This window comes from Aedes albopictus, chromosome 1, assembly GCF_035046485.1.
Source record: "Aedes albopictus strain Foshan chromosome 1, AalbF5, whole genome shotgun sequence".
NCBI lineage: Eukaryota > Metazoa > Arthropoda > Insecta > Diptera > Culicidae > Aedes > Aedes albopictus.
The window spans coordinates 137697929-137723521 of record NC_085136.1 but is presented as its reverse complement, the minus strand read 5'-3'; the positions used below and the strand labels follow the sequence as shown (position 1 = coordinate 137723521).

At 38.3% G+C, this 25593-nt stretch overlaps 1 protein-coding gene and 1 long non-coding RNA gene across 4 annotated transcripts in view; one reads left to right on the top strand and one right to left on the bottom strand.

Annotated features, from left to right (window-relative positions):
* Window positions 1-23423, bottom strand: part of LOC109432360 (ubiquitin-conjugating enzyme E2-17 kDa) — a 47190-nt gene extending 23767 nt beyond the window's left edge. Inside the window, exons 1-2 of one of the 3 annotated variants that reach the window (XM_062845467.1) lie at window positions 23269-23423; window positions 5644-5980 (exon numbers count right to left, since the gene is read on the bottom strand). In XM_062845467.1, coding sequence (XP_062701451.1) covers window positions 5644-5667 — 24 coding nt within the window. In that variant the 5' untranslated portion in view covers window positions 5668-5980; window positions 23269-23423. The other 2 variants (XM_062845468.1, XM_062845466.1) reach the window with 2 other exon arrangements.
* Window positions 13437-23130, top strand: LOC134285188 (uncharacterized). Its single transcript, XR_009996197.1, has 2 exons — window positions 13437-21605; window positions 21857-23130. It is a non-coding gene; the product is annotated as an uncharacterized LOC134285188 (long non-coding RNA).
* Window positions 23424-25593: the final 2170 nt, after the last annotated feature.

Sequence of the window (25593 nt, the reverse complement as noted above, 5' to 3'; positions counted from 1 at the left end):
TTCATCCAGCATACAAGAAGAGCTGTAGAAATTTTTATATGCAATGGGATTAATTTCGAATTATTGTCAAATTTTTGAAATTTCGTTTCGTCTCCATACTAGCGCATGTTGAAAACTTTAAACTCCATTTTCTCCCATGCCTACTTTTGTCGAATGTGACTGTTATGCAGTTATGGGCAGAATAGTTAATTTTTGTTACGCTGTGGTATAGAGCAGCTCTGACCTCCCCATTTTCCTTGCTTACACACTAAGATCAGCTCGGTATTTTTCCCATCTTTTTACTGAGTTCTCAACAGCAGATTTAACTCGGTACGCTCGGTTATCTCTTTTGCTGAATACTCTGTAAATGATTTAACGAGTTCTGCAAATGAACTGTCAAAAATTACAGATGAACGGTAAATATCGTTACTGATGGACGGTAAATATTGATTACCGAGTGTACCGAGTTAAATCTGCTGTTGAAAACTCAGTAAAAAGATGAAAAAAATACAGAACTCAGCGAAAATTTTACTGAGCTGGAAAATCAGAATCTTAGTGTGTATCCCAATCAAACTTTTTGTACAGTTTAGTGAGATTTCGAGCGGAGATTTTCAATTACACGGAGAAGAATCGGTGTAGTTTTGAAATAACCAACACGTTTGTTGAATTTCAAACTAAATATTTAGTTGTTTTGAAATGAAATTTTGTTGCAATAAACAAAAAATTGTTTCACGCTACACTGAGTTGTGCAATATCGTCAACAGAAGGCACTAGTGTGAAATGTCAAACGCAAAGAAAAGCGATGTGCGCGCCTCTGGTCATGAAAGCTACAACTATGAAGATTCAAAACTATCGTTAAAAGAGTGGTCGATGGAAATTTCGCAAGTGTTACGTCTGTTTGTCTGTGGCCCAATGCTAATCGTAATGTAATTGGCCGGTAGTGAGCAAACGTCAGGAGTAAAAACAGAGTAAACACGATACCAGCTCCGCGTGTGATCAATTGTCCAACTACTCTCTCTCTCTCTCTCTCTCTCTCTCTCTCTCTCTCTCTTCTTGGCGTAACTAGAAATCCTCTACATAGAGATGAGCGGAAGTTACATACATCGATTCGGCAACGCTGCTTGTTTTGTTTACAACAGCTGCCAACACTTGCTACAAAGCTAGATGTTTAAACTTTGTGCGTGACTTCGTTGTGGTTCAAGTTGTTTTGTTTACATTTTCTAATTATGGTAGAATTTTTTTTTCAAAATTTTGTTGAAATAGCGAAGAAATCTGAAATTCATTGCAAAAGTGTTACGCTAATCACATACATATGCCGCCAATATCTCGATATTAAAAATAAATAATTTTAATTTATTTAGTTCCGATTGCAATAACGTTCGAACGACGCCTTCCTACGAACGATAAGCATGTTCATTTGGCTCACACTTTGACAGTTCTCTCTGCACGATTGGCTCACAATGGCCGCCTCCGCAGATCTCTATAATGTAGGATTACTAGGCGTAACGTCCTCATTGGGAAACTATGGAATATTTGAATCAACCGTTACCCCTAGTAAGATGTTGGAGTCAATAGTCCTGTTCAACGACGTAGGTTGAACTAGCTCGAAGTTGCTCCATCCGGCTCTTACCCGTTTGTTGACAAATAGGGTAAAAGGGTATACGCCCCACCGGGCCAAAACGCCCCCCTTCATTTTATAGCGATTCAAGCGCTTTTTGCATGCGGGATCGATTGGAAATCTTAAATATTGATGATTAATTGCCATCAAGCTGATCCGTTAGTTGATTGATATAGAAAAGCAATAAAAATATCAAAAAGTCTGAAATCGAGGCGAATATTTTACCTCTTGCAAACTGGCTTCATTGTAAACGAAGCCAGTTCTGTTCGCTTATGTTATTTTGCAACTTTTATGCAGTTGAACACTTGTTAAAAGGCCCTCCTAGGATAAGCATGTGGTAGAATTATCCCCTGGTACAGTTTTATCACGGGGCTGGCCGTTTTTCTTTTGATGGGGCGAATTGCCCCGTTTGTTTTGATAAGGTAAATTTTGGAACGTTTTCGGAAAACGTTTCAAAGCTTCCATAGCCGCCTCTCCAGAGGTAAAGTTCTCATGCAACACTTCACTGACTTTAGAAACAACGATTTGCAGTGGACAATAGATGGAATAAGGCGCCAATTTTAGATATTTTGCCATTTCTGCTTAGGGGGGGGGGGGGGGGGGCATATTATACCTGTTTACCCTAGGTAAGAGCAGGATGCAGCAACTTCGAGCAAGTTCAGCCTGCGTCGTTGAACAGGACTAATGTGACGCAGACAGGCACGTTGAACGTGTACTACGCCATCCTGGCCTGGTGCGAAAAACCTATCATCTTAGGAGGGTTAAAAAGGTTTTCGATAGGAAGCGCGTGGAGTGTGACCAAATGATTCATTTTAACAGCAGTCTTCCTGTGGACGACACTGACATGATTGGCATACTGTATGCTAGAAGTTGGTTATCTTGAATGACTTGCAAAAATAAAAGATGTTTGAAAAATACAAATTAGTTAATAATTATTGCGTAATAATTCAAGCGAAAATGTCAGGAACAACAAAGGGGGAAAGAGGAGAGGTGAGGAGCAAGTGGGGAGGGGGATGAACGGGCTGGTTTGTATAGTTTCAACCAAGTATTTGGTTTGTTCTAAACGGGTTAGAATCAAACCATAGTTTAATCAAAACAAACTGTAAGCGGCATTTAAAAACAACAAACAAAACGGATGTTTTTTCGACTGTAAAAAAACAACTGGCGGAATGATATTATGTTTCCAGTTCAAAACCGAATTAGCGACATTTTTTCTTTGACTTCCGCTGCTTTTGCCTTGCGTTAAACACAATGTCGGAAGTGGGGCGCTGTATAGAGCATCAGGTTTACAATACAGCGCCCCACTTCCGACATTGTGTTTAACGCAAGGCAAAAGCAGCGGAAGTCAATGAAAAAATGTCGCTAATTCGGTTTTGAACTGGAAACATAATATTTTAAACGGATGTTTGTAGAGTTTAACGGACCGGATAAAAAGCCAAAAATGTTGCGTTAGAAACAACTGCCCGTGGTAGTAAAATCAAACCAATGTGTTGTTTGTGCCCAATTCAACATAAAAAATCCGGTTAAATCAAACTGAAACTTGTTTGTGTTTACTAATTAGTTTTCTCCGTGTAGTAGGTACCACAACCAGTTTGCTATCCCTTACCCGCCTACGTATGTATCCGCAGCAAAAAAAACAAGTCGCTAGAAATCCCAGGATACCAGTTTGGGAAACACTGCCCTCTGCTCGAGAAAATTTACCGGAAGTAATTTGAACGAAAATTTCCGAAAGCATCTTGAAAAATCGAATGTAGATTTTAGATTTTTCCAAAGTTTTTTTTTATTGCTGACGCTAACTGGAGATCCATAACTGAGTATCAACGATAAGTCTGCTTATCCATCCACAGTTAGAGTATTCATTTGGAACAGCTATTTTTAGTCATCAAAAACGTCCCAATGTTATCCCAAACAGTGCGCAGTGTAGATTCAAGGCGAAGGATGCGTACCTACTTCTTCCGACATTATTAAATGGGTATCGTGAGGGAGGTGGCTATAGCAAATTTTAGCCACAAGAATTAGCTTTTAGTAAACAAACACGCATTTGTCGATTTAGGGCCTTCGACGCACATCAACACCACTATCGGGAAGACATTTTCGGGCTTTTCGTAGACATTTTATTTTTGCGTTTACGAAGGCTCTTGATAATTTAAAGTATGTCATTACACATGACACACATTTGGCCAAACATCCTAAATATTTGCCCGACAAAGTGTGAGTCATGGCAATTTTTGAAATGTGTTGGATTACCTACTAGGGCCCATATAGCCGAGGCGGTAAACGCACGGGTATTCAGCATGACCATGCTGAGGGTGACGGGTTCGATTCCCGGTCGGTCCAGGATCTTTTCGTAAAGGAAATTTCCTTGACTCCCTTGGGCATAGAGTATCTTCGTGCCTGCCACACGATATACGCATGCAAAATGGTCATTGGCAGAGGAAGCTCTCAGTTAATAACTGTGGAGCTGAGAAGCAGGATTTGTCCCAGGAGGACGTTACGCCAAGAAGAGAGAGAGAGGATTACCTACTAACAATCGAAAATAGTTTGCCATGTTTTACAGGAACATGTCCATGTCTGCAAAAACGTGTTTGTTTACAAAAAATCTGACGTGGCTTTTCTGCTAGATGTTGTGAATAACTGAAAACAACTTGTTCTTTATCTTACGTACCTATATAGAAAATTTCCCTTTATAGGGCTCTGATGCTCTGATCACGCCTAAATGAGGCAGTAACCAAATGCATACAAGGACCTCTGTCATAATTTGTAATTTGTAATTTGTTGTTTATTGGGTACGTTAGCCTATTAGTTTTACAAACCATGTATCAGGTCAAGGAAACAGATATGAGAAAATATACATAGGATCCAGAAACAAACCTAACAAATTGACTAACAATAAGTTAATACACATTTCTAAAAGTCTGATTTTGTAAATGAGTTTACGCTTCTAATTTAATTCTGTCATATGAAAATTTAAACATGTAACTCATTACTTTTAGATATTTCGACCTTTACTGAAAAGCCAATTGAACAATCCCTGACTATCGAAGTTCTGAGGGGATTTACTCCAGGGAGGAGAGAAAGTCGCTTCCAAAATGTCATGTATGCACTCCTTCCAGGTGAGTTTTGTCACCGAAACCCGTACTGCTACCGTAATAACGACCCCGCCGTTTAAAATGTACTTCACTCATAGATTTAACTATAAAATTGTTATTGAATGTCAAAATCGTTACATAAGCTACATTAAAAAGCACTCAAACTGGATTAATTAATAATTGTTAGCATCATAACGATGATTTTTTGCGTGGTAAAAACATAATGCCACTGCGACCGATCCACTGCGGTGATAACGATTATTGAATTATAAGGAATATTTAAGTGAATCATCATTTCGTAGGAATATGTAGAATGACATCATTATAGTTTTCAAAATATGTATGTTTGAAATAGTCCATACATTAACTACGTAAATGAAATCAGCAAAATTTTGTATGAACATACTGATATCTACGAGGGGAAAAGGGGTGACTAAATATGAACAACAATGAGTACGTAGTTTATGGACAACTTTAAGACGTTGAATGACCTTTTGAAAGTCCATTTATAAACCTAGTTAGTTTCATAGAAAATCTAATCTGATCGATGTAATGCAACGCCACAACCCATAAAACGGCATGGTCCGCAATGATGAAAAGCTTGACAACCCCTGTTCTACGGTGCCTTCTCGCCAGCGACACAACAGCAGAAAAGAGAGTCAAAAAAATTGCACAATCCTCATTTTTGCAGCCCCTTGAGTTTTACTTTTTTGGAATCGTCCAGAATTGTATCCTTCTTGGTGAGGACATCCACCGAAAGGATTTTACTACCCCGACCAATCCCAACCCGACATGTCACAGGCATTATTTGAGCGATTGCGTTCTGCTGCCTCGGAGCCGGAACCCGTATAGGGCAGCAGCAGCAGCAGCGAGACGAGAAAGAGAGAGACCCAACCTTAACCCCATTCGCACGATGGTCGATGACGAAGAGTGGTGCCTGCTTGGGCCAAGACTTACCTTGTTAATTCTTTTTAACGCCATCTGTACTGCTGCGAACTGCTGTGTGCAGTTGACCCTCCGCTATGTGGGAGTGTTTTTCCGGATGAAAACCGACGGAAAATTCCTGCCTTCCTGCAGCAAATTTGGAATTCCTCTCGGCCTAGCTGCTAGCTCGCTACTTCTATATTTCACACTCGTTCGTCGTCGATAGGAAAAAGTCCGTCTGCTTCAGCTCTTCTTTGCGCTGTGGCTTCTTCTTCCCCTATTGGCTCTTGTTGCGATACTCACGCACACACACGCACGCGGATTTCACACAAAGGGGAGAGCAGTGAAAAAGAACCGAAACCGAAGAAAACTGAAACGAGAAAACGAATGTGTCCGTGTATGGGGGGATTCGGTTCTCCTGTGTGCCTTTTTCCCTGCCAAAAAAAACTTATTTCCGCTCGATTCCGCGTTCCGTTTGATTAATCACTTCAAACTACGGATCTAGGAAAACCAAATCCACGGGAAACAGTTCCGCGAACACAAACTAGCTTTTACATTTAGCTCGAAATGTACCCTTCCGAAATCGGTGCTAACCAGGCCGACGAAAACGTATTACAAGATGGCTACGGTTTTTCCTCTTCCTTGCCTTGGTGGTGCTGCCTTGATGGTTTTGCTTCGCTCGCTCGATTCAATGACGACTCCCTCCGCATCGGTCAGCAACACTTCAGAAATTTTCTCTCAATCGTACACGCACACACTCACACTTGCCACACAAACTCTAGCACAAACTGACGTTTCTGTTGACGGGCAAACGATAAATCTGTCATTATTATAACTCGAAAAACAAACGGTGAAAAACGAGCAGCGGGATCTCGTGAGTGACCGTGGGAGTCACACAGAGAGAGCACGCTTAAAATGATTCACATTCAGATAATAACAAAAAATTAGGTTTTTTATTTTTTTAATTAAAATTTAATAAATATTAGACTATTGACCAATCCAAATTCCTGTGTGGTAGTGGTTTGTGTTCAGATTTTCCATCTGTAAGAACTTTGTAAACATCTTTTGTTCTCACGTATATGGATTGGCTTGCATTAGGTTTCGTGAGCCATTTTTTGGACAACTCAATGATCCAATACAGTGAGGATTCGCTCGTTGGGTCACGACTGCGCCCCGATTAGCGAATCGTGTTCGTTCGTTGGGGCAACTGACAACTGATCAAAATGCTCTAGACACACGCAAGTGACGAGAAATACGTCACATACTTGCGCAAACGGTCTGTATACAGGAGCTGCGATGCGACGACGGTCAGACGTCAAACTCGTTTTGACATCGATTTTGACATTGACAGTGCTTTTTAGTTGGGTTTTGCCCCAACCAGTGAACATCCAACCATCGAGACAGCCCATCTAACGAGCCGCCAACGAACGAATCGGGACTGTATTCAATGAATTGCTGCAGAAATTCTAAAAGGTATCCCAGCAAAAAATCCTAAAGAAATCCCGACAGAAACTTCTGGAGAAATTACAGCAGGAGTATCTCAAGGAGCCTCCTGAAAAACTCTTGGTTGGAGAAAACTCTGGCATGATTTTTTATGTTTCACTACGAGAATTCCCAGAGGCATTTCCTGAATTCTGAGGGATTTCCTGGAAAAATCACATCAGAAAACATTCGAAGATTCCTAGCTAAATCCTAGAAGGAAGAAGGAAATCCCGAATGAATCTAATGTCGTTTTCGTTTTTGCGGCGGTGCTACACCGCTTCGTGCTATACTTTTCGCTGAATAAACGAACATTTTCGGTGCAGTTGCATTGGTGTGCGTGTATAAACACCAAAATATTGATAACTTTACAAACGCTGATTGGTGGACACGGTGTGCACCAGCTACACTCCCGATTTTTTGAGTGCTACACTATCATGCGCGGTGCAGAAAAAGGGCTTGTTCACAAATGTCATAACGCCGGAGGGGGTGGGTGGGTGTCCTTCATGGTGTTACAGCCCGAACAAATAAATTTTTTCCCCATATAAATAGTGTTACGAAGGGGTAGGTGGGTGTCAGGAAAGGCCAATTTTAGCGTTATGAAATTTGTGAATGAACCCAAAGTGCTGCACCGGTGTAGCACGAAAATCAAAAACGAACATTTTCGGTGCAAAAGTGCTACACCGGTGTACCTCCACCGCAAAAACGAAAACAACATAAGCAGCAACTCCTAGGGGAATCACAGTAGAAAATTCTACAACCCTTAAAAACAGAAAAGGCAAATGCTGCATTGTTTTCACTGAATAACCAAACAAGAAACATAAACAATCTTGCAGTTATTTGACACGACATTTATTTATAATATTGGATATGGTTGGGTGCTAGGGGAGCTGAAATATATGTCAATTTACAAAAGTCAGCGTTTTTTTTTTCATTGCGTAATTTGCACATGACATTTTAAAAGTCTGACTCGTGCCCCAACTGAAACAGCTGCCAATAACCCTTTCGGGACGGAGCGCAAAAAAGTGAAATTTCCATACAAATTGCTCAACTTTAGCTCTCTAGCACTCTTAGATTTCCCCTTGGATTTCCCAACAAAACACCAATTGTTATCCCTTATTTGGAAGAACCACTCTTATTCTTTCGATTTCTAGCTTTGACTACTTAAATACATTGAAAATAAAAAATATGCGACAGATAAATAAAACTTTTTCATGTTTTTTGGTTTAGTCCACTTTTTGTTCAACTTGGGATTTACCACCCACATGCACACATATAAGTATAATACCCCAGACAGACATGTGATACGAGTGTGATTCCTGTACAACGGTACGCAGTGTCAAGAAAATTTCAACAAGACTGACTTCAACTGAGAGAATTTTCAGTATGGCACTCATTTCAAGCGCAATTGTACAGTGATTCTTATATCACATGTGTGTCATAAGTATAAGTAATAGTTCAATAACTAAAATAGTTTACATCAAATAAACAAGAAGTAAACAGATGAAAAAAATATGCAAACTTGTTATTGCTCAACAGCACAATTGGCGTCTTTAGCGTTGTTGAGATAATTCCATATTCTGAATCTGCATGCCAAACTGAGCCGAAATCCAAATTTTCATGAATTTTGGTGCCCGGGAACCTATTTAAAAATCAATTTGAAATTTGTATGGGAGCGATTTGTTGAATCACCCCTCGTCACATTTTGTACTGGGCGGAGCTGTCAAGCAGTTGCCCAGCTGTCAAAAGGTGATTTTAAAAAATCTCTTTGAAATTGATTTTAGGTATCAAAACAAAGTTAAAAAAATCTGAAAAAAATCATAGTGGCTCAGAAAAAGGTGCTCTTTCTTTTAAATATGAAAAATCATTGAATTTTTCTAAATTTAAAAAGCCAATTGTGCTGGTTCGTCACGAAAAGGATAAATGAACTGAACTGAAAGTAACTGAAACAGGATGATCCCAACTGGTATATTTAGATTGGTTGAGAGCAAGGGGGAAGATAGCTTTTGCTCTCTTTGCTGATCTTGAGTAAAATTTGAGCAACTTTGAGCAACTCGCCAAATGGATAAAAAATATCTGCAGTATGCCTATGCTAATGGCGATGCTTATACTTATGCCCAGCTTGTAACTGGCTAGGATTTTCGTGCCTACGACAAACCGCCCGAATAAAACGGTATCATACAACAGTTTTACAGTGTATCATTTTCTTATTATTGATGTTTTCATAAACTGGATTTTTTATCGCTGATACGATATAAGATATTAATGATAGTACTTATCATTTTGGTAGTTTGAATGATAGACCGAATGGGTTGTTAAGTATCGTTACCATTCAAAAATGCTATTTTTCTCGAACAAAAATTTTTCGGAATCATAGATGTTATAATCACTTTATCATTAACTTTATGATACGACGAATAATAAAAACAAAACGGAAATATTTCACCGCATCTGTTTTACCGACCCGAAAAAATGCACACCCCTGCGGGCATTTGTCGGGCACTGTCAAATTTGCTCACGATTAACTGAATCATTGTTTACTTTCGTCGTAGTTTTTATTCGTTGGAACAGGAATCGAACAGTATCAGATTGCTGTGGCCAAAGTTGTTTCCGAAAGTTCACGGTGTTTATCCACTACACCATGTGGAACCTGTGCTCACGGTTGACGAAATTCGATGGTGTTGTGCAGGTGACTAAGCAGTTAACGAGGAGAACCGAGGGGAAGACTTATAGTCTTTGCTATGAAGACAGAAGCTCCAGTGGAAAAATCCTCTGAAAAGGGAACCTTTGGAGATTCCGGTAAGTTTGCAGTAATTAGCCGAAATTAGCTGCTGGCATGGAAACAGCAACCGTCAAGGGAAGCAGCTCTTAGTGACAACGCGTTCTCTGGTAGAGAAAATTGGAGCCATCACTGTTGTGCAGTTTATTTTGCCTGCTCAGAAGTATCGAATCCTGTCACTATTACACACAATATCGAAACAACATGTGCATTTCATGCTTACAATGGCCATTGTATTGTTTAAACATTGTGAAAACTCTCAACAGCTAATATTAATCGTCGAACTTGCAAAAAGGAAAGATAAACAATTATTCATATATCGTTCATGGTATCATTATCATAAGTGTAATAATACTCGTAAAGTATTGAATAATGTCAATTTAGAAACTTTAATCATCGAATCATAAACCCATCGTTGCTGTTGTAATCGAGGGGCGATTCACTGTACTGCGTTACTGAATTGAAAATACACGACTGAAAAAAATACACAAAAATGCATCAATACACTATAAATTCAAAACTGAATTAAAAATACGCCACATTCGAAAAAAATGCACAAATTCAAAATAAAAGTGCAAAAATGCTTCACTGCACGAAAAATACAAAACTAAAATAAAAATACGCCACATTAGCAAAAATGCACAAATTCAAAACAAAAATGCAAAAATGCTTCAATGCACGAAAAATACAATAGTACTTCAAAATCGATTAAAATGCACAAATATGATGGAACCAATGATTCAATGCACTAATTCGCGAATATTTCGATAATCGTGTGAGATGACGTAGAAAACTTCATAAATTTGTTGTTTACAGACACCGGGACTGACAATTGTCAGTCCACCTGAAGTTGGATCGAGCTCCTGATCGAGCTGAATCATGAGCTGTATTCCTGAAGAGGAAACCTCCTTGAGCACAATCCGCCGTGATGAATTAAGAGTAGCAAACAAACCATTGTGTGGAGTCAAGTGAAGGCTGCCGATCATGATATTGGAAATTAAGTTTATGTTTTCTGGAATATAAGAGAGGAGAATCACTCCGTAGAATCCTGCTGGAGGAATGTCTGTTAGATATTCCTCCAAGGCATCAGGGATGGGAATACTCACTTGCAAAGAGTTACACTCACTTGCTTTTTTCTCAGCTCAGAAGCGTGCAATCAAGAAACGATGAATGGACGTCTTTTGCCTTGTGGTTTTGTCTAAAAGTTTGCCGAATAGAGTAGGGGTCGCACACGCATATCAAAATCATGACAGAGCTGTGAAAGCGACTCTCCACTAGGTGAGTGTAATTTACATTCACCTCGTGGAGAGTTGTCTTCGCAGCTTTCTCATGACTTCGGTATACGTGTGCGACTCCTACTCTATTCGGCAAACTTTTAGACAAAACCACAAGGAAAAAGTCGTCCATACATTGTTTCTTGATTGCACGCTTCTGAGCTGAGAAAATAGCAAGTGAGTGTAACTCTTTGCAAGTGAGTGTTCCCATCCTTGCAAGGCATTTCCAACGGAGATTATTTTCTGTGAAACCCCATCGGAGATTGATTCCAGGAGAATTCCTTGAAGTTGATGAAGTTGATTCTTCCTTGAAGGTTTAAGTCCCTACAAAATAAATTACTAGGAAGACTCTTCCAAAATGATTTTCTGCGGTGATTCCTAAAGGATGAATTGCTTCGAAGACCGCTCCAAGTATTTATATCTGAATTTCTCGAGATATTCGCACCGGGATTTCTCCATGTATGTGCGTTTAACAGAATTTCTCCTATGAAGGCCCCTGTAAAAATTTTCGGTGCTCCTCAAGATATGCTCACCAGCATTGCTTCAAGAATTCGCAAAGGGAAATTGGGAAATCCACCAGGTAGTCCAATCCGAATTTTGTCAGGTCTGACCACCGACATTCCTTCAGTTATTTCCTCCTAGATTTCTCCAGGAATCCACTCTTCAGAGATCCCTCCAGGAATTTCCTCTTGGAAATTGTTCCAGGAATTCCTTTCCCGATTCTTCTAAGAGCGGAATTTCACCAAGAGTTGTTTCAGATATTGCTTCTGAGATTTATTCAAAAACTCGCTCTGGAGAGAATCAAGAAGTTTTGGATAAATCCAATAATGAATTCCAGAGAATACCCCAGATGGAATCTAAAGAGATATCTTCGGAGATAACAAAGAAAGGACTCTTTGAGATATCCCAGGAAGAAAACCTGGGGGAATCACAAAATCAACTCAGGGACACATTCCAGAAGGAACTTTTGGAAGAAACCCGATCAAAACTCCTGGATGAATCCCAGGAAATATTCAAAAAGCTTTTCGACAAGGATTTGGTGGAGAATTCATGGAGGGATTCCAGAAAGAATTCCTGTTGAAAGCTTGGACAGAAGTCTTCGAGAAAATTTAGAAAGTAGTCTTGGAGCAATTCCAGAAAAAAAACTTTTGTATGAATGCAAAAGTCTTCAAGAAATGCCACAACGAAAGCCTGCAAAAATCACAAAATCAACTCAGAAAATTCCTGAATGAGTTCCAGAGGGAACTCTTGGAGGTGTTGACGAAACAGCTCCTGGAAGAATGGCATTGAATTGATGTAGGTGCTTTCATAAAATGTGCTGGGGGAATTCAAGGATCAGCATCTTTTTTGAGTTTTTTTTGAGTGTCCACTTGCTTTATCTCAGAATGCCAACAAAAACTTAATTGCTTCCAGCAGTTCTAATCCACCTGCAGGCGATGCCTACCCAGAATGCTGTGTTGGTAACGGGGAGACTTTGAAGTTTTTGGCATGCTTCAGTTCAGGGTGTTTGATTTCCCTCATCTGTGGAATAGTTGAAAAAATTCATACTGGTTAATATCCGGTACACCATGAAGTAATGGGGATTTTTATTCTGGAACTAAAACTGATTTTGCAAAATAAAATAATTACTTGTTGTTGACAACAACTTGTTGTTCAATGCGGTATTCGAAAACTTGGTTGAATTTCTCGTTGTTTACAAACGTAAGTCCCAAAAATGCATTTTAATGCAAAATATGAAAATCGATTGAAAAATACACATTCATTCGAAAAATACTCAATTATTGCATCAATACACATCAATTCGATTTTATTCACCTAAATGCAAAATAATACACAAATACAAAAAATACATGGTAATACACCAAAAATACATCAATTCGATTTTCAATACATTGAGCTGAATCGAAAATACATGAGTGAATCGCCCCTCGGTTGTAATAATCATTCCACGAATTAAATTCTTATGATACGAACCATAGCTTGAACGATATATTTCTATGCGGGCGGTCCCTGCAAAAGCTGTCTTTTGGATACGCATCTCTTAAGAGTTTGAAGTCGATCGACTGCCGTGATTTTCTCAACCCTCGAGCAGTCACGCCTTCGACTACCCGCATGCGACGCCACGCTCACGTTGTGTACCACAAGCGTGCATTTTTCATGGTGCGTGTACTCAGTATTATGTTTCCAGTTCAAAACCGAATTAGCGACATTTTTTCTTTGACTTCCGCTGCTTTTGCCTTACGTTAAACACAATGTCGGAAGTGGGGCGCTGTATTGTACACCTGGTACTCTATACAGCGCCCCACTTCCGACATTGTGTTTAACGCAAGGCAAAAGCAGCGGAAGTCGAAGAAAAAATGTCGCTAATTCGGTTTTGAAATGGAAACATAATACACGACGCGACCGCTCCCGTGTTAATTATAAAATTGATGTGAGCAATTGTAAAATCTAACCACTTCCATGCACATAAAGACATTTGGTCATTGAATACTTTACGGATCAGGATTGTTCAGATTTTGTTACTTTCCTGAGACGAGACTTCCAATCTAATCAAGATTGACAGATCGAGTGTTCAGCATACGTCTGACTACTTGGATCAGCGAAAAATGTTTGAGCAAATGGGAGCCACGGGAACAACTCACAGATGCACCAGCGGCGTCATGGTCGCGATTTTTTCCGCAGTCAAGTTCGCAGATTGTGAACAATCCTTGGTACCCAATTGCGTAATCAGGGCTGGTAGCAGGAACTGATGGTCAAAATAGTTATTTTAGTGACCAATATCTCTAAAATAGTGACCAAATAGTGACTTTCAGAATGCAAAAAAAGTGGCTAAATAGTGACTTTTGGCACAAACATATGCTTAGTGAGGAAACATTGTAGAACGAATTTGATTCAGAAAACCCTGGAGTACCGCATAATGAAAATGTTCAAGAAAGTCTTTCATCTTCCATTCCTGAAATTGTACAAAGCTGCATGTATTTACAATTTTATAGAATACATTGTGCAGGACTAGATGAGCATGGCATGAAAATTCTGTCAAGAAAAAATAAATAAATTATGAAACTCTTGGAAAACTTGTTGGATGTTTTCTGTCATGAATTTCACCTTGATGGAAACTTAGACAAATGCTTAAAAATGTGCGAATGAATTTGAATAGGAATTTTTCAAATATGATTTCTTGAATATGTTTGCAAAAATTCTCTCAAAATAAAATAAAATGAATAACAGAAAGTAATTAAGTAATTTTGATGTAATACTTGAAATATTTCAGAAGAATTACAAGAAGAAAACAACGGTTTTTTAATAGCCTATGAAAATGTAATAGAACTCTTAATTTTTTTCAAAATGTCCCATATTTAGTAATTTATTTGAATTGTCTCATAGTTTCTGGTTAAATTTTCATAATATGTAGTAACAAGCATTCTGGGAGAAGTTGTTAATTTTATTTGGGGACTTAAAATAATGACCAAGCCACTAAATAGCGACTTGCTATTAGGCCTTCACTCTCACCGACGCATCATGGGGCGGCCCCATACAAAATATGTTTGCGTTAGTTTATAAAACTCTCCAAATTTTATGGAACTCAGTCTTCCAATATACATAAAAGTTGTTTCGATACACACGTACAGTGATTGGATTCCATTGATGTTGTTTTTTAAGGCATATGTTTTGAAGATTTCTACAACAGTTTTACTACTTTTAGTTCTACATATGATCTAGGTCGTCCCAAAACTCCATGAAATGTAGGTGCAAGATCTACAAGCAAAACTAGTATTATACGAATGACTATTCTATACGCTCCAGACCAATGACACTTCTAACAAGTAAATGGAGTATTATATTGAACTGTATACATGGTACAGCCCGGATAAAAACGAACAATTAAGGCTATGGGAAAACAATTGAAAAACCACAGATTCTTATGTTAACATTGCTTTCTATTGTGAATGTATTGTACAGTATTTTTAAAATTTGATTCTTTTTAATGATTACAAAAGATTTACATTAGATTCCATGGTTACATACCCAAACAATAGATTAACATTTGAATTCTTTGTTACTGTTGGATTCAGCGTTCAAACCATTAGTTTACAATAGAATGTATCAGTAACATTGAAATGTACTGTTTTTCAATGGTCTGGACGTTTGAAAAAAAGGGTTTTTGCTTGGGTTTTTGAGTAATTCCGAAACAGTGTGTATCGATGACAGCCAAGTTTTGTTGTAGTCAGCTCGGTCGTCAGCGGTAAAAAATTCCGAATAGCAGTTTTGTGTGCGGAAAATGTGGAAAATTCACGCTCAGCTGCGTGAATTTTCCGCATTTTCCTCACGGGAGAAAATACAGTGTGTGGTGCAGTGCTGAATCATTCAACAGTTGCGGCATTTCAACAGGTTTGTATGTGTTTTGTTTGCGCTTTTGCGAGAGCCGAGAGGCGAGAAGTTGAGTTGGCAGGGCAGGGCTGGTAGCGAATCACACTTTCCCAGAAAAATTCCCAGGGTTGGTTCAACCTTTTTCATAATATAATAAAATCATCTAATTAGTACTTTTTACCTATATTTAAGATTTTTTTAAAGTTTTCTAAACTAACATTTGAAAAGGGCTAATTTTATTGTACCAGTATTAAAAAAAATATTTAAAAAAATGGAAATATAGCAAGAAAAAGTTGCGAGCTTTAGATAAAGGGAGCATCATGGTTTTCTAATTTAAAGACCGCCCCAGAAAGTATGTATCAACGCACAGAGAAACTACTGGCATTTAAAAATTATTGATTATTGACTTAATATACTTGCACAAACGTTCTGTATACAGGACCTGCGGTGCGACAGCGCCTTCGATTTTGTCATTGACAGTACCTCGGACACTACTTTTAAGTTGGGTTTTGCCCCAATCTGCAAACATCTAACCATCGAGGCAGCCCATCTCATGAGCCCCCAACGAACGAATCGGCACTGTACATAAAATTCTAAGTTATATTTGAACCCACGTTTCGTTATTAATAACCCCTTCTCATCTCTCAACAGTGACAAGGACGTCAAGCCGGTGCGCGGTGCATAAGCAATCAACCCAGAGCTTGTTGAATGCCGATCTAAGCAAGATCTGCATGAGGACCAACGGACTTATTGTAAAAATACTAATTTTCCCTTCCTTTAATTTGACTGCAATCTTGACTGCAATAGTTTCATCATCAAACTTTTTTTCGTGAAATCAAATGTGAAACATATTACTGTGTAGAACCGTAGAACCATCTTTTGCATTTGGTAGCTTTGCAAGGTTTTTAAATATAGGTTCGCTCTTTAAACTTGGAACACATGCATGCCTTTGAATCAAATTCTATATTGTATGCTGTATTCCACAAGCTGTAGTTCATCAAATGTCCATAAATGCTACAATAATGGTTAAGCACGCTGTAATGTTACTTTTGTACCTCATCACCCACTAAATGCAACTACATTAGTGGTCTAATAACACTTAGCGCGCTTCGGCACGGTTCCATCATGCCGCTTATAGTGTTGCCACATATAATGCTTAGTTTGCTAAACCCAGTTATCTGGCTGGTGGGACATGGGAGCCCAAGCTTCATCCATTAATGCAATTAGACGTTTATTGAACAATAAAATGAGCGATTCGAATATTTGAAGAACTTTTCAAAGAACATAGAAGCTTGTGTAAAGTCAACATTTAACGAACTTAATCTATGCAATATCTTGCATTTTAACGCTTCGAATGATGTTCAAGTATAGGTTCAAGTTGTAGTATATCGAGTTTTTTTAGTGCTACAATAATGGTTAAGCACGCTGTAATGTTACTTTTGTACCTCATCACCCACTAAATGCAACTACATTAGTGGTCTAATAACATTTAGCGCGCTTAGGCACGGTTCCATCATGCCGCTTATAGTGTTGCCACATATAATGCCTTAGTCTGCTAAACCCAGTTATCTGGCTGGTGGGGCATGGGAGCCCAAGCTTCAATCATTAATGCAATTAAACATTACTCGATTTACGACATGATTGATCCAAATATTAGATAATTGTTCGATCTGTGTTCTTAAAATGTAGCCCTGAATGTAGCATAAAATATACAAGCTTCTAGTCCAAATGCATAAAGATAGTTCAGATTCACTGTTTTTCAGAATTTTCTCAAGCAATCAGTAACAAAAGTAAAAAGCAGAAATAGATCAAATCATGCCAAAATGTTCATAATCGCTTGTAAAATAAAACTATTCCAAAACATTAGAATTTTCTGTTTCACAATAGAAAACAATTCCCAAACCTTTGGATAGGACAAAACAGTATGTTCCGTAATCACAATTGAAAGCAATTCCAGAACAATAGAATCTAATGTGTAATTAAGTCAGTGCTCAAAGAACAATATGAAAACATAAGAATCTTGTGTATCACAATAGAAAACAATTCCCAAACCATTGAATGAAATGTGGAATCAGTAATAAAATTACTACTCAAAACAATACGTTTACCGTGCAATTCACTGTTTGAAACAATTCGAAAACATAAGAATCTTCTGTATCACACAAGGTATCACAATAGAAAACGATACCCAAACCATTGAATTCAATGTAAATACAGTACAAACAGTATGTTCTGTTTCACAATAGAAAACAATTCCAAAACAATTGAATCAAATGTGGAACCATAAATAAATTCACTACCCAAAACAATACGTTTACCATGCAATTCACTTTTTGGAACAATTCGAAAACATAAGAATCTTCTGTTTCACAATAGAAAACCATCCCCAAACCATTGAATCTAATGTAAGATCACAGTTCAAAATAGACAGTTCTTGGCATATTTAACAGTTCAAAACAATACAAATACATAAAAATCTACGGTATATTTGATTCCCCGTATATGCATTAACAACATTTCATTTACATTAGAATCATCTGTTTTGCGAAAAAACTTGTATGGAAAAAAGTCCTTTTTTCTATTGTTACGATACTTAACAACCTATACAATTCAATGTGAAATGCTCATTCACATTTGATTCTATTGTTAGAAACATTTGATTCTATTGTTTTTCTACTGTTATTTTAACATTGAATTCTATTGTGAGAGTATGGTTTTCAATGGTACTGTTACATAAGAATCCTATGTTTTTCTATTGTATTTTTTATCCGGGAGATCTTACAAGATCTCCATGGAATAATATAAGCGTTTGTGTCCAGTCCACAAAACAACCAGTGCTTGTGCAGGTCTGTGAAGGTCCGTAATGTCCGTAATGTAATAATGTCCGCGAAGGAATTTAGAGGTCCACAAAGCGCTGTAATGGTCTTTAAATATTATTCAAGGCCGTGCATGGTTCACTCTCATTATTTGAGGTGTTGTAAACATTTAAGTAAATAGGTTCCAATTCGTAAAAACACGCTTCACTAATAAATCTAATACCAGATTTAGATTCTGCAATGATTGATCTACCGAGAAAAGCGATCATGACGACCAAATGTTTCCTCAGAGGTATTTAATGGCTAATATGGTAATTTTATGTTGGAATATTTCAATCATCGCCGACAACTTGATTGAAATTGCAGGATAGGAGCAAGTAGTAGCCAATTTTCTTTCAATGTCTCCCATGGATCCTAAAGAAAGACATAATAGTAGTTGCGAAGCGATTTTTTTTTTGTATGGAGCGGTTTGTATAGGGAAAATTTGACTTTTGTAATGTGGCATCATTTGATGGTTTAACATTTTTTGAATATTTTTCAATCCGTATTTTATCAATTGGGTTTTTAAATTAAGACAAATGTATTGATTTTTCAATTTTTTACGAAAGAGCACCTTTTTCTGTGCCACCATGATTTTTTTCAGAATTTTAGAACTTTATTTTGGTACCTAAAATCGCTTTCGAAGAGATTTTTCGAAATCACCTTTTGACAGCTGGCCAACTGCTTGACAGCTCCGCCCAGTACAAAATGCGACGAGGGGTGATTCGACAAATTGCTCCCATACAAACTTCAAACTGATTTTTAAATAGGTTCCCGGGCACCAAAATTCATGAAAATTTGGATTTCGGCTCAGTTTTGCATGCAGATTTTGAAAATAGAATGATCTCAATACCGCTAAAGAAGCCAATTCCCCAAAAAAGTTGAAAAAAGTGACTTTTTAGGTGAAAATAGTGACTTTAGTGACCTGACCTTGAAAAAAGAGACTTTTTAGTGACCAACCCAAAAAAAGTGACTAAGTCACTAAAAAGTGACTTGCTACCAGCCCTGCGTAATTTATGTTTAATTCTTTACTGTCCGATTGCTAAATACAGGGTGTTAGGTTCATGAGTGCAAACTTTTTAAAGGGTGATAGAGGACCATAAATGGTGAAAAAAATTGTTCTACGCATATGGTCAAATCTCAACCGTTACGTAGTTATTGAACTCCCCATGTTTTTGACTCTTATTGCCTTAACTGGTTATAACTTCAAAATGGTCAAACTTATTGCAGTTTTTTTATTCTTATACGAAAGATTATTGAACTTTCTATCAAATGGCATCTTTGAATCGATTGGTTTAGTTAAATAACTAAGTTTTCTAGAGCTAAATAGCTAAAAATAGTGTGTTTTTATTTGTTTATGTCAATTATCTTTGAAACATGCATAGTAAATTAAAATTCTTTCTTTGGCAAAGTTGTGGCCCCTGTTCCACTCTACAATTTGTTCTTTGACGCCAAACTTCTAACTCTTATCGTTTTCTTGCTATTTTGATTTAAATGTGCGGCACAGTGCGCAAAAAAGTGCTCACCATGACGATTGCAAATTTATGATCTGAAATGCGACGTTTAAATCGAAATTGCAAGAAAACGATAAGAGATAAAAGTTTCATGTCAAAGAACGAATTGTAGAGTAGAATAGGGGCCACAACTTTGCCAAAGAAAGAATTTTAAATTATCACGCATTTTTCAAAGATAATTGGCAAAAACAAATTAAAACACACAACTTTTAGGCTATTTTCTCTAGAAAATTTAGTTATTTAACTAAACCAATCGGTTCAAAGATGCCATTTGATAGAAAATTCAATAATCTTTCGAATAAGGGTAAAAAATTTGCGATAAGTTTGACCATTTTAAAGTTATAGCCAGTTATGGCAATAAGAGTCAAAAACATTGGGAGTTCAATAACTACGTAACGGTTGAGATTTGACCATATGCGTAAAACAATTTTTTTCACCATTTATGGTCCTCTATCACCCTTTAAAAAGTTTGCACTCAGGAACCTAACACCCTGTATAATTGACACGGAAAAAAAATACACGGTAATGAAAAATATTGGGTACCGGACTGGACATACAAAATTTAATGGTTTCCTATGGTACATCGAGGTCTTGAAATTAGTCTATGGTTGCACGATCAACAAAAGCTTGCACTAAGCAATGCTGTCTACCCATGTTTATGTTTTGCAGATAAGCCGCTTCCAGATTTTCCGTAAGAAATAATGTCTTCCAGATTATGTGTTTATTTGTCACTAGTATTATTGTAACTTATGAAGAAATTAAAAGTGCTGAAGGTCAGCCTTACTGATTACTGAATGAATTAGTAAGGTTATAAGTATATAGGGTAAAATATTTGACAAGGACTCAAGAAAAACATCTGTCTGACACTAATGAAAATTCGATCAAGTAAACAATATGTTTGAGCATTGATATATCTTTTTTGTTCAAATGTTTGACTTTGTGTGCTGACCAGGTACGTTTAAATTTGGACCACTATGAAGTATCATCATTTAATGAGCCATTTTACGAAACGACAACAATTTTGATATTGACATTCACACACTCAGGAAAATTGCCTCATACTTAATGGCAAATATCCATGTGCCAAACCACATCCAAAGTATATGCAATATGCAACCAATACCCGATTACACAGGCAAATTAGCACATGCATAATATGTGTTCTAAATTGTATGAGTCGCTGCTGTATGGTGCCTCATCAAAAGTATGAGTCGCACTAATGGAAACCATTTGTTTACCCCTATTGCAAAAATCCATGTCCCGGACACATAGAAGGAATGACGATTTTTTCCCAGTGCATGTACGCCACTTCCTGTCAAATGTTCATTCATAAAATCGGCTCTTAAAATGTACTTAATATGTCGCCCCCTTAATGCTACAACTAGGTAACTGGTTTTACGAAATTTCGAGATATTTGATAGAAATCCGAACATACACAATAAAAAAACAAAAGTTTATCCATTGGAACTATGAAAAAACCAGCCCAGTGGCAGGCATTGTTGTCAACATCTCTTTTGTTATAATGGCCCCAAAATGTGTTGATCAAACGAAATTGGGCCCCTGATGTCTGAACTGTCACACCATGTTATTAATATAGGCGTGTCAAGAGCGTGGAAAAAACAATGATTCATCTTTTAAGACCAACAAAATGTTTGTTTTACACCAGGATTAGTTTTACCAGCCATTTTTTTCGCACTACCACAACGAGTTACCTATTAGCATTAAGGTGAAACGGGACGCCGTGTTATTTTTCCTATCTTGCTTCTCTTTCTAACAATTTGCCTCGCGATTTTGAAGATGGTAATCTCGAGTTCTATCGCACTGAAGATGCTGAAAACCAATCAGCATATGCATTGCAAGTGAGCATACACAATGATAGGTTTTTGTTGCAAAATATTAAGTAGAATCTGAGATTACCATCTTAGTAGCAACCGAGCAATGGCGGATATTTACACGACCGTCCCGTTCGCCCTTAAGGGGGCGATGTGATATTGATTGATCTTCTTCTTCTTTTTGGCTCAACATGCCCAATGGGACTTGGCCAGCCTAACTTCAACTTAGTGTTCTTTGAGCACTTCCACAGTTATTAATTGAAGGGCTTTCTTTGCCTGCCATTGCATGAATTTGTATATTGTGAGGCAAGTACAATGATACATTATGCCCAGGAAGTCGAGAAAATTTTCCCGACCGAATCGGAAATCGAACCTGCCGTCTCCGGATTAGCGATCCATAGCCTTAACCACTAGGCTAACTGGAGACCCGATTATCCAGAATATGCTCATATCATTTGTTTCTTTGAACTAACAAAAAGTGTTTAACTACAGATATTACTAAATAAGCGCTGTTTGCAGATAAGAAGGAATTTCTCAGCCTATCTTGATGCATGGGAAATTCCTTGCCTGAATCGCTCAAGAAACCGGTTTTTCTTCGATCGCAGTACGCAGTAGCGAAGAAATGACAGTTTAAATGGCAGTCACCGAAGAAAGTTTCTGTCAGGAATCACTCAAGAAGTTTCTTGAGCGATTCCTTTCGAACTCGAAACTGCGCTATAAACACAAATATTTTGAGCCATGTTTTCCATATTAAGGGCGAACGCGACGGTCGGGAAAATATCCGCCATTGTTCTGTTGCAGCTAAGATGGTAATCTCCAATTCTACTTCATATTATGTAACAAAAACTTATCATTGTGTATGCTTACTTTGTTTGATTGTTTTCAGCCTCTTTTGTGCGATAGAAATCGAGATTACCATCTTCAAAATCGCGAAGCAAATTGTTAGAAAAAGGCGTCCCGTATCACCTTAATAGTAATAAATACTAATGGGACACATGTACCGAAACCCGCAATCTGCCAACACTGCTGATTTACTACCCGGTCACTCACTCTCACTTTTACGCTTACCCGGCCGACCGCATCATCAATCAACCATCTTGGGAACTCGCCGAATCGAGTCGAGCTACAGCCGATTCATCACTTTTTACCCACGACGAAAACTAATCACATATTTGCGACATGTTCCTCAAACACAAAATTACAGCTTCACTTGGGCCATTGCAGCACATGGGGTACCTTCATAGTAATTTGATTGGTTTTCACAAGAAAGTATAGTAGGATCGCGATATACAAGGAACGCGATTATCACACAAAGCATTGAGAAAAGATTTTTGATTAATGTGCATCACACGTCTTTGTGTGTCGATTAGTTTTAGCGTACTATTTTCGGCCACTCACGATGAAACGGAACCCTTATCACCCCTAGCGAGGAAAACTTTTCTGTGAACTTTTTCAGGAAAATCACCGTAGCCATCGTGCACCAGTTTTCACAGCACAAATTTCACACTGCGAAGGTACCTTTCGCACTGCACTGTACAAAGCACAACCAATAATCACCTGAAAATCTGCCTCAATCGCACTAAAACGATCTCCAGCAGACCCGAGAAAATCTTCTACCACACAACACCTTCTGACTGCGAAATGTAATGAGCTGAGTCCGCCTGCCTGGGTGAAGGAGGGTCAGGAAGAGAGTAGTGTTGCCATTTTTTATTTTGTATTTTGGAATCTGAATCACCTGACGATGCATTCAAAAATGTGAAGATTGTATAAGATGTGGTCGGTAAAAGTCATTAGAAATATTCAATAAAAAGTCCCATTGTTTTCAATCTTCTCTATTAATATGTAATTCATAAACCAGCACAGCTTCTGCACGTTGAGCGATAAAAATAATCTGTGTGGTTCAATCAAAATTCACACATGTGGCATCACTGGAAGGCACTCGTTCAAGCACTCACGCGGCAGTCCCGGAGCCGCGGAAAAAAATCTCGTTTCGTTTGACATAAGCAGTTGCCCAGTGGAGTTGGCATACACGGATCTAAAATTTCACTCAAGTTGATACGTAATCAGGCCAAACATTTCAATAGGTCCTATCTGCATTTGAGAGGCTCTCTTTGTTCACTTTCTCTTTCAATTATTGCAATGTAATGGCACGCTTTTCAAATATATTTGCAGTACATATCAAAAGAAGATTGTTTTGACCACCGTTCAATGCAAGGAGACAATCATAATACAAATAAACAGCTGAGATATTAACGAAAGAGAGGGAAACCAAAGAGAGCCTCTCTTCTGCAGATAGGACCTTTAGACATGTTCGGCCTGTAATCTAATCAACCCAAATTTAGGTTTAAGGGCGAACGGGATGAACGAGGAAATCTAGATTTGAGTTTAAGGGTGAAAGTAAATAACATGAGCGAGTTCTCTTCATCGACTCTCTCTTCTTCTAATTAAAGTGACAAGATGCAAGTATGGTTGCACTTTTTGGTCATAAAACGCTAGGTTGCGATGCAATCTAGCGTTAGGGTAAAAAAGTTTGATTGAAATTGCATCTTGTCACTTTAATTTGCAAAAGAGAGAGCCGATGAAGAGAAATCGATCATGTTACTTTCGCCCTTATTTAAACTCAATCTGGAAATATCTGCCATTGCTCGATTGCTACTAAAGGCCCGTTTAGACTATCTGATTTGTCGGTCTGATTTGAGTGACCTTTGTTCAAGATTTCATACATTTTTTACGAGCAGTCACTCAAATCAGACCGAAAAATCAGATAGTCTACACTGGCCTTAAGATGGTTATCTCAGATTCTACTTTTGCAATTTGCAACAAAAACCTATCATTGCGTATGCTCACTTGCAGTGCATATGCTGATTGGTTTTCAGCATCTTCAGTACGATAGCACTTGAGATTACCACCACCACCGCTGCAAAACTATAACGACATGAGAAAGCATACTGAGTCAGTCCGAGCCCAGATGCTATCTTGCTTTCTCCCACTTGGATTTTGACGGTTTTTCTCTGTTCGGGCATTAACCACTGCGATCATTATTGCGCGTTTCACCGTAGATTATCGCGCATTTTTTTTTTAAATTGCCCATACTTGATCGCCAGTATTTAATATTGTGGATTTACCGGCTACTTGCATTCTACCGGTCGCTTCAGTATGGCCTCCAAAGTAGCCGTTTTAGAAAAAGAGTAACTTAGAAATGATTTTAAACATTTTTATTGTATGCGCTATTCCTCGTTGCCACTAGCTACTCAGCGACATTCATTTTTTGACAATCAAGTTGATTTTTATATGAAAACGGCTACTTTGAAACGGCTACTTAAGTAACCGGTAGAATACAAGTAGCCGGTAAATCCACAATATCATGTTCGAGTCAAGTGCGGAAATTAGGCCTGAAGTACACAGGATCAAATATTTGACAAGGAAAGAACTCAAGAAACAACATCAGTTTGACCAAAGTTTGACACTAATGAAAATTCCTCGGAAAATTCGATCGAGTCAAACAAGATGGTTGAGCATTGCCCGCATAAAGCCTCCCCCAAATCGACGCGACTCTTTTCCAGCGACACGACTTTTTGTCGCTGTGTTTTTGTCGCGAAATCGCTGCGCACTGATTTGAAGGGGGCCTTCCACACTGTGACGACGTCGTCGCAGGCGACAAGCGACAGTGCAGCGATTTTTGTACTTGTCGCCGGTGTGTCGCGGCGCTGGTCGCTGCATGCACAGTTTTCGTCGCTGTCACGGGGCGACTAAGTTTTGTTTGTGACTAGTTTTCGCGTTAGTGTAGATGGTTGATGCGACGCATTTATCGCTGTAGTCGTTGAGAAAAATCGCGGCGATTAAAAATCGTGTCGCCGGAAAAGTCGCCTTGGTTTGGGGGAG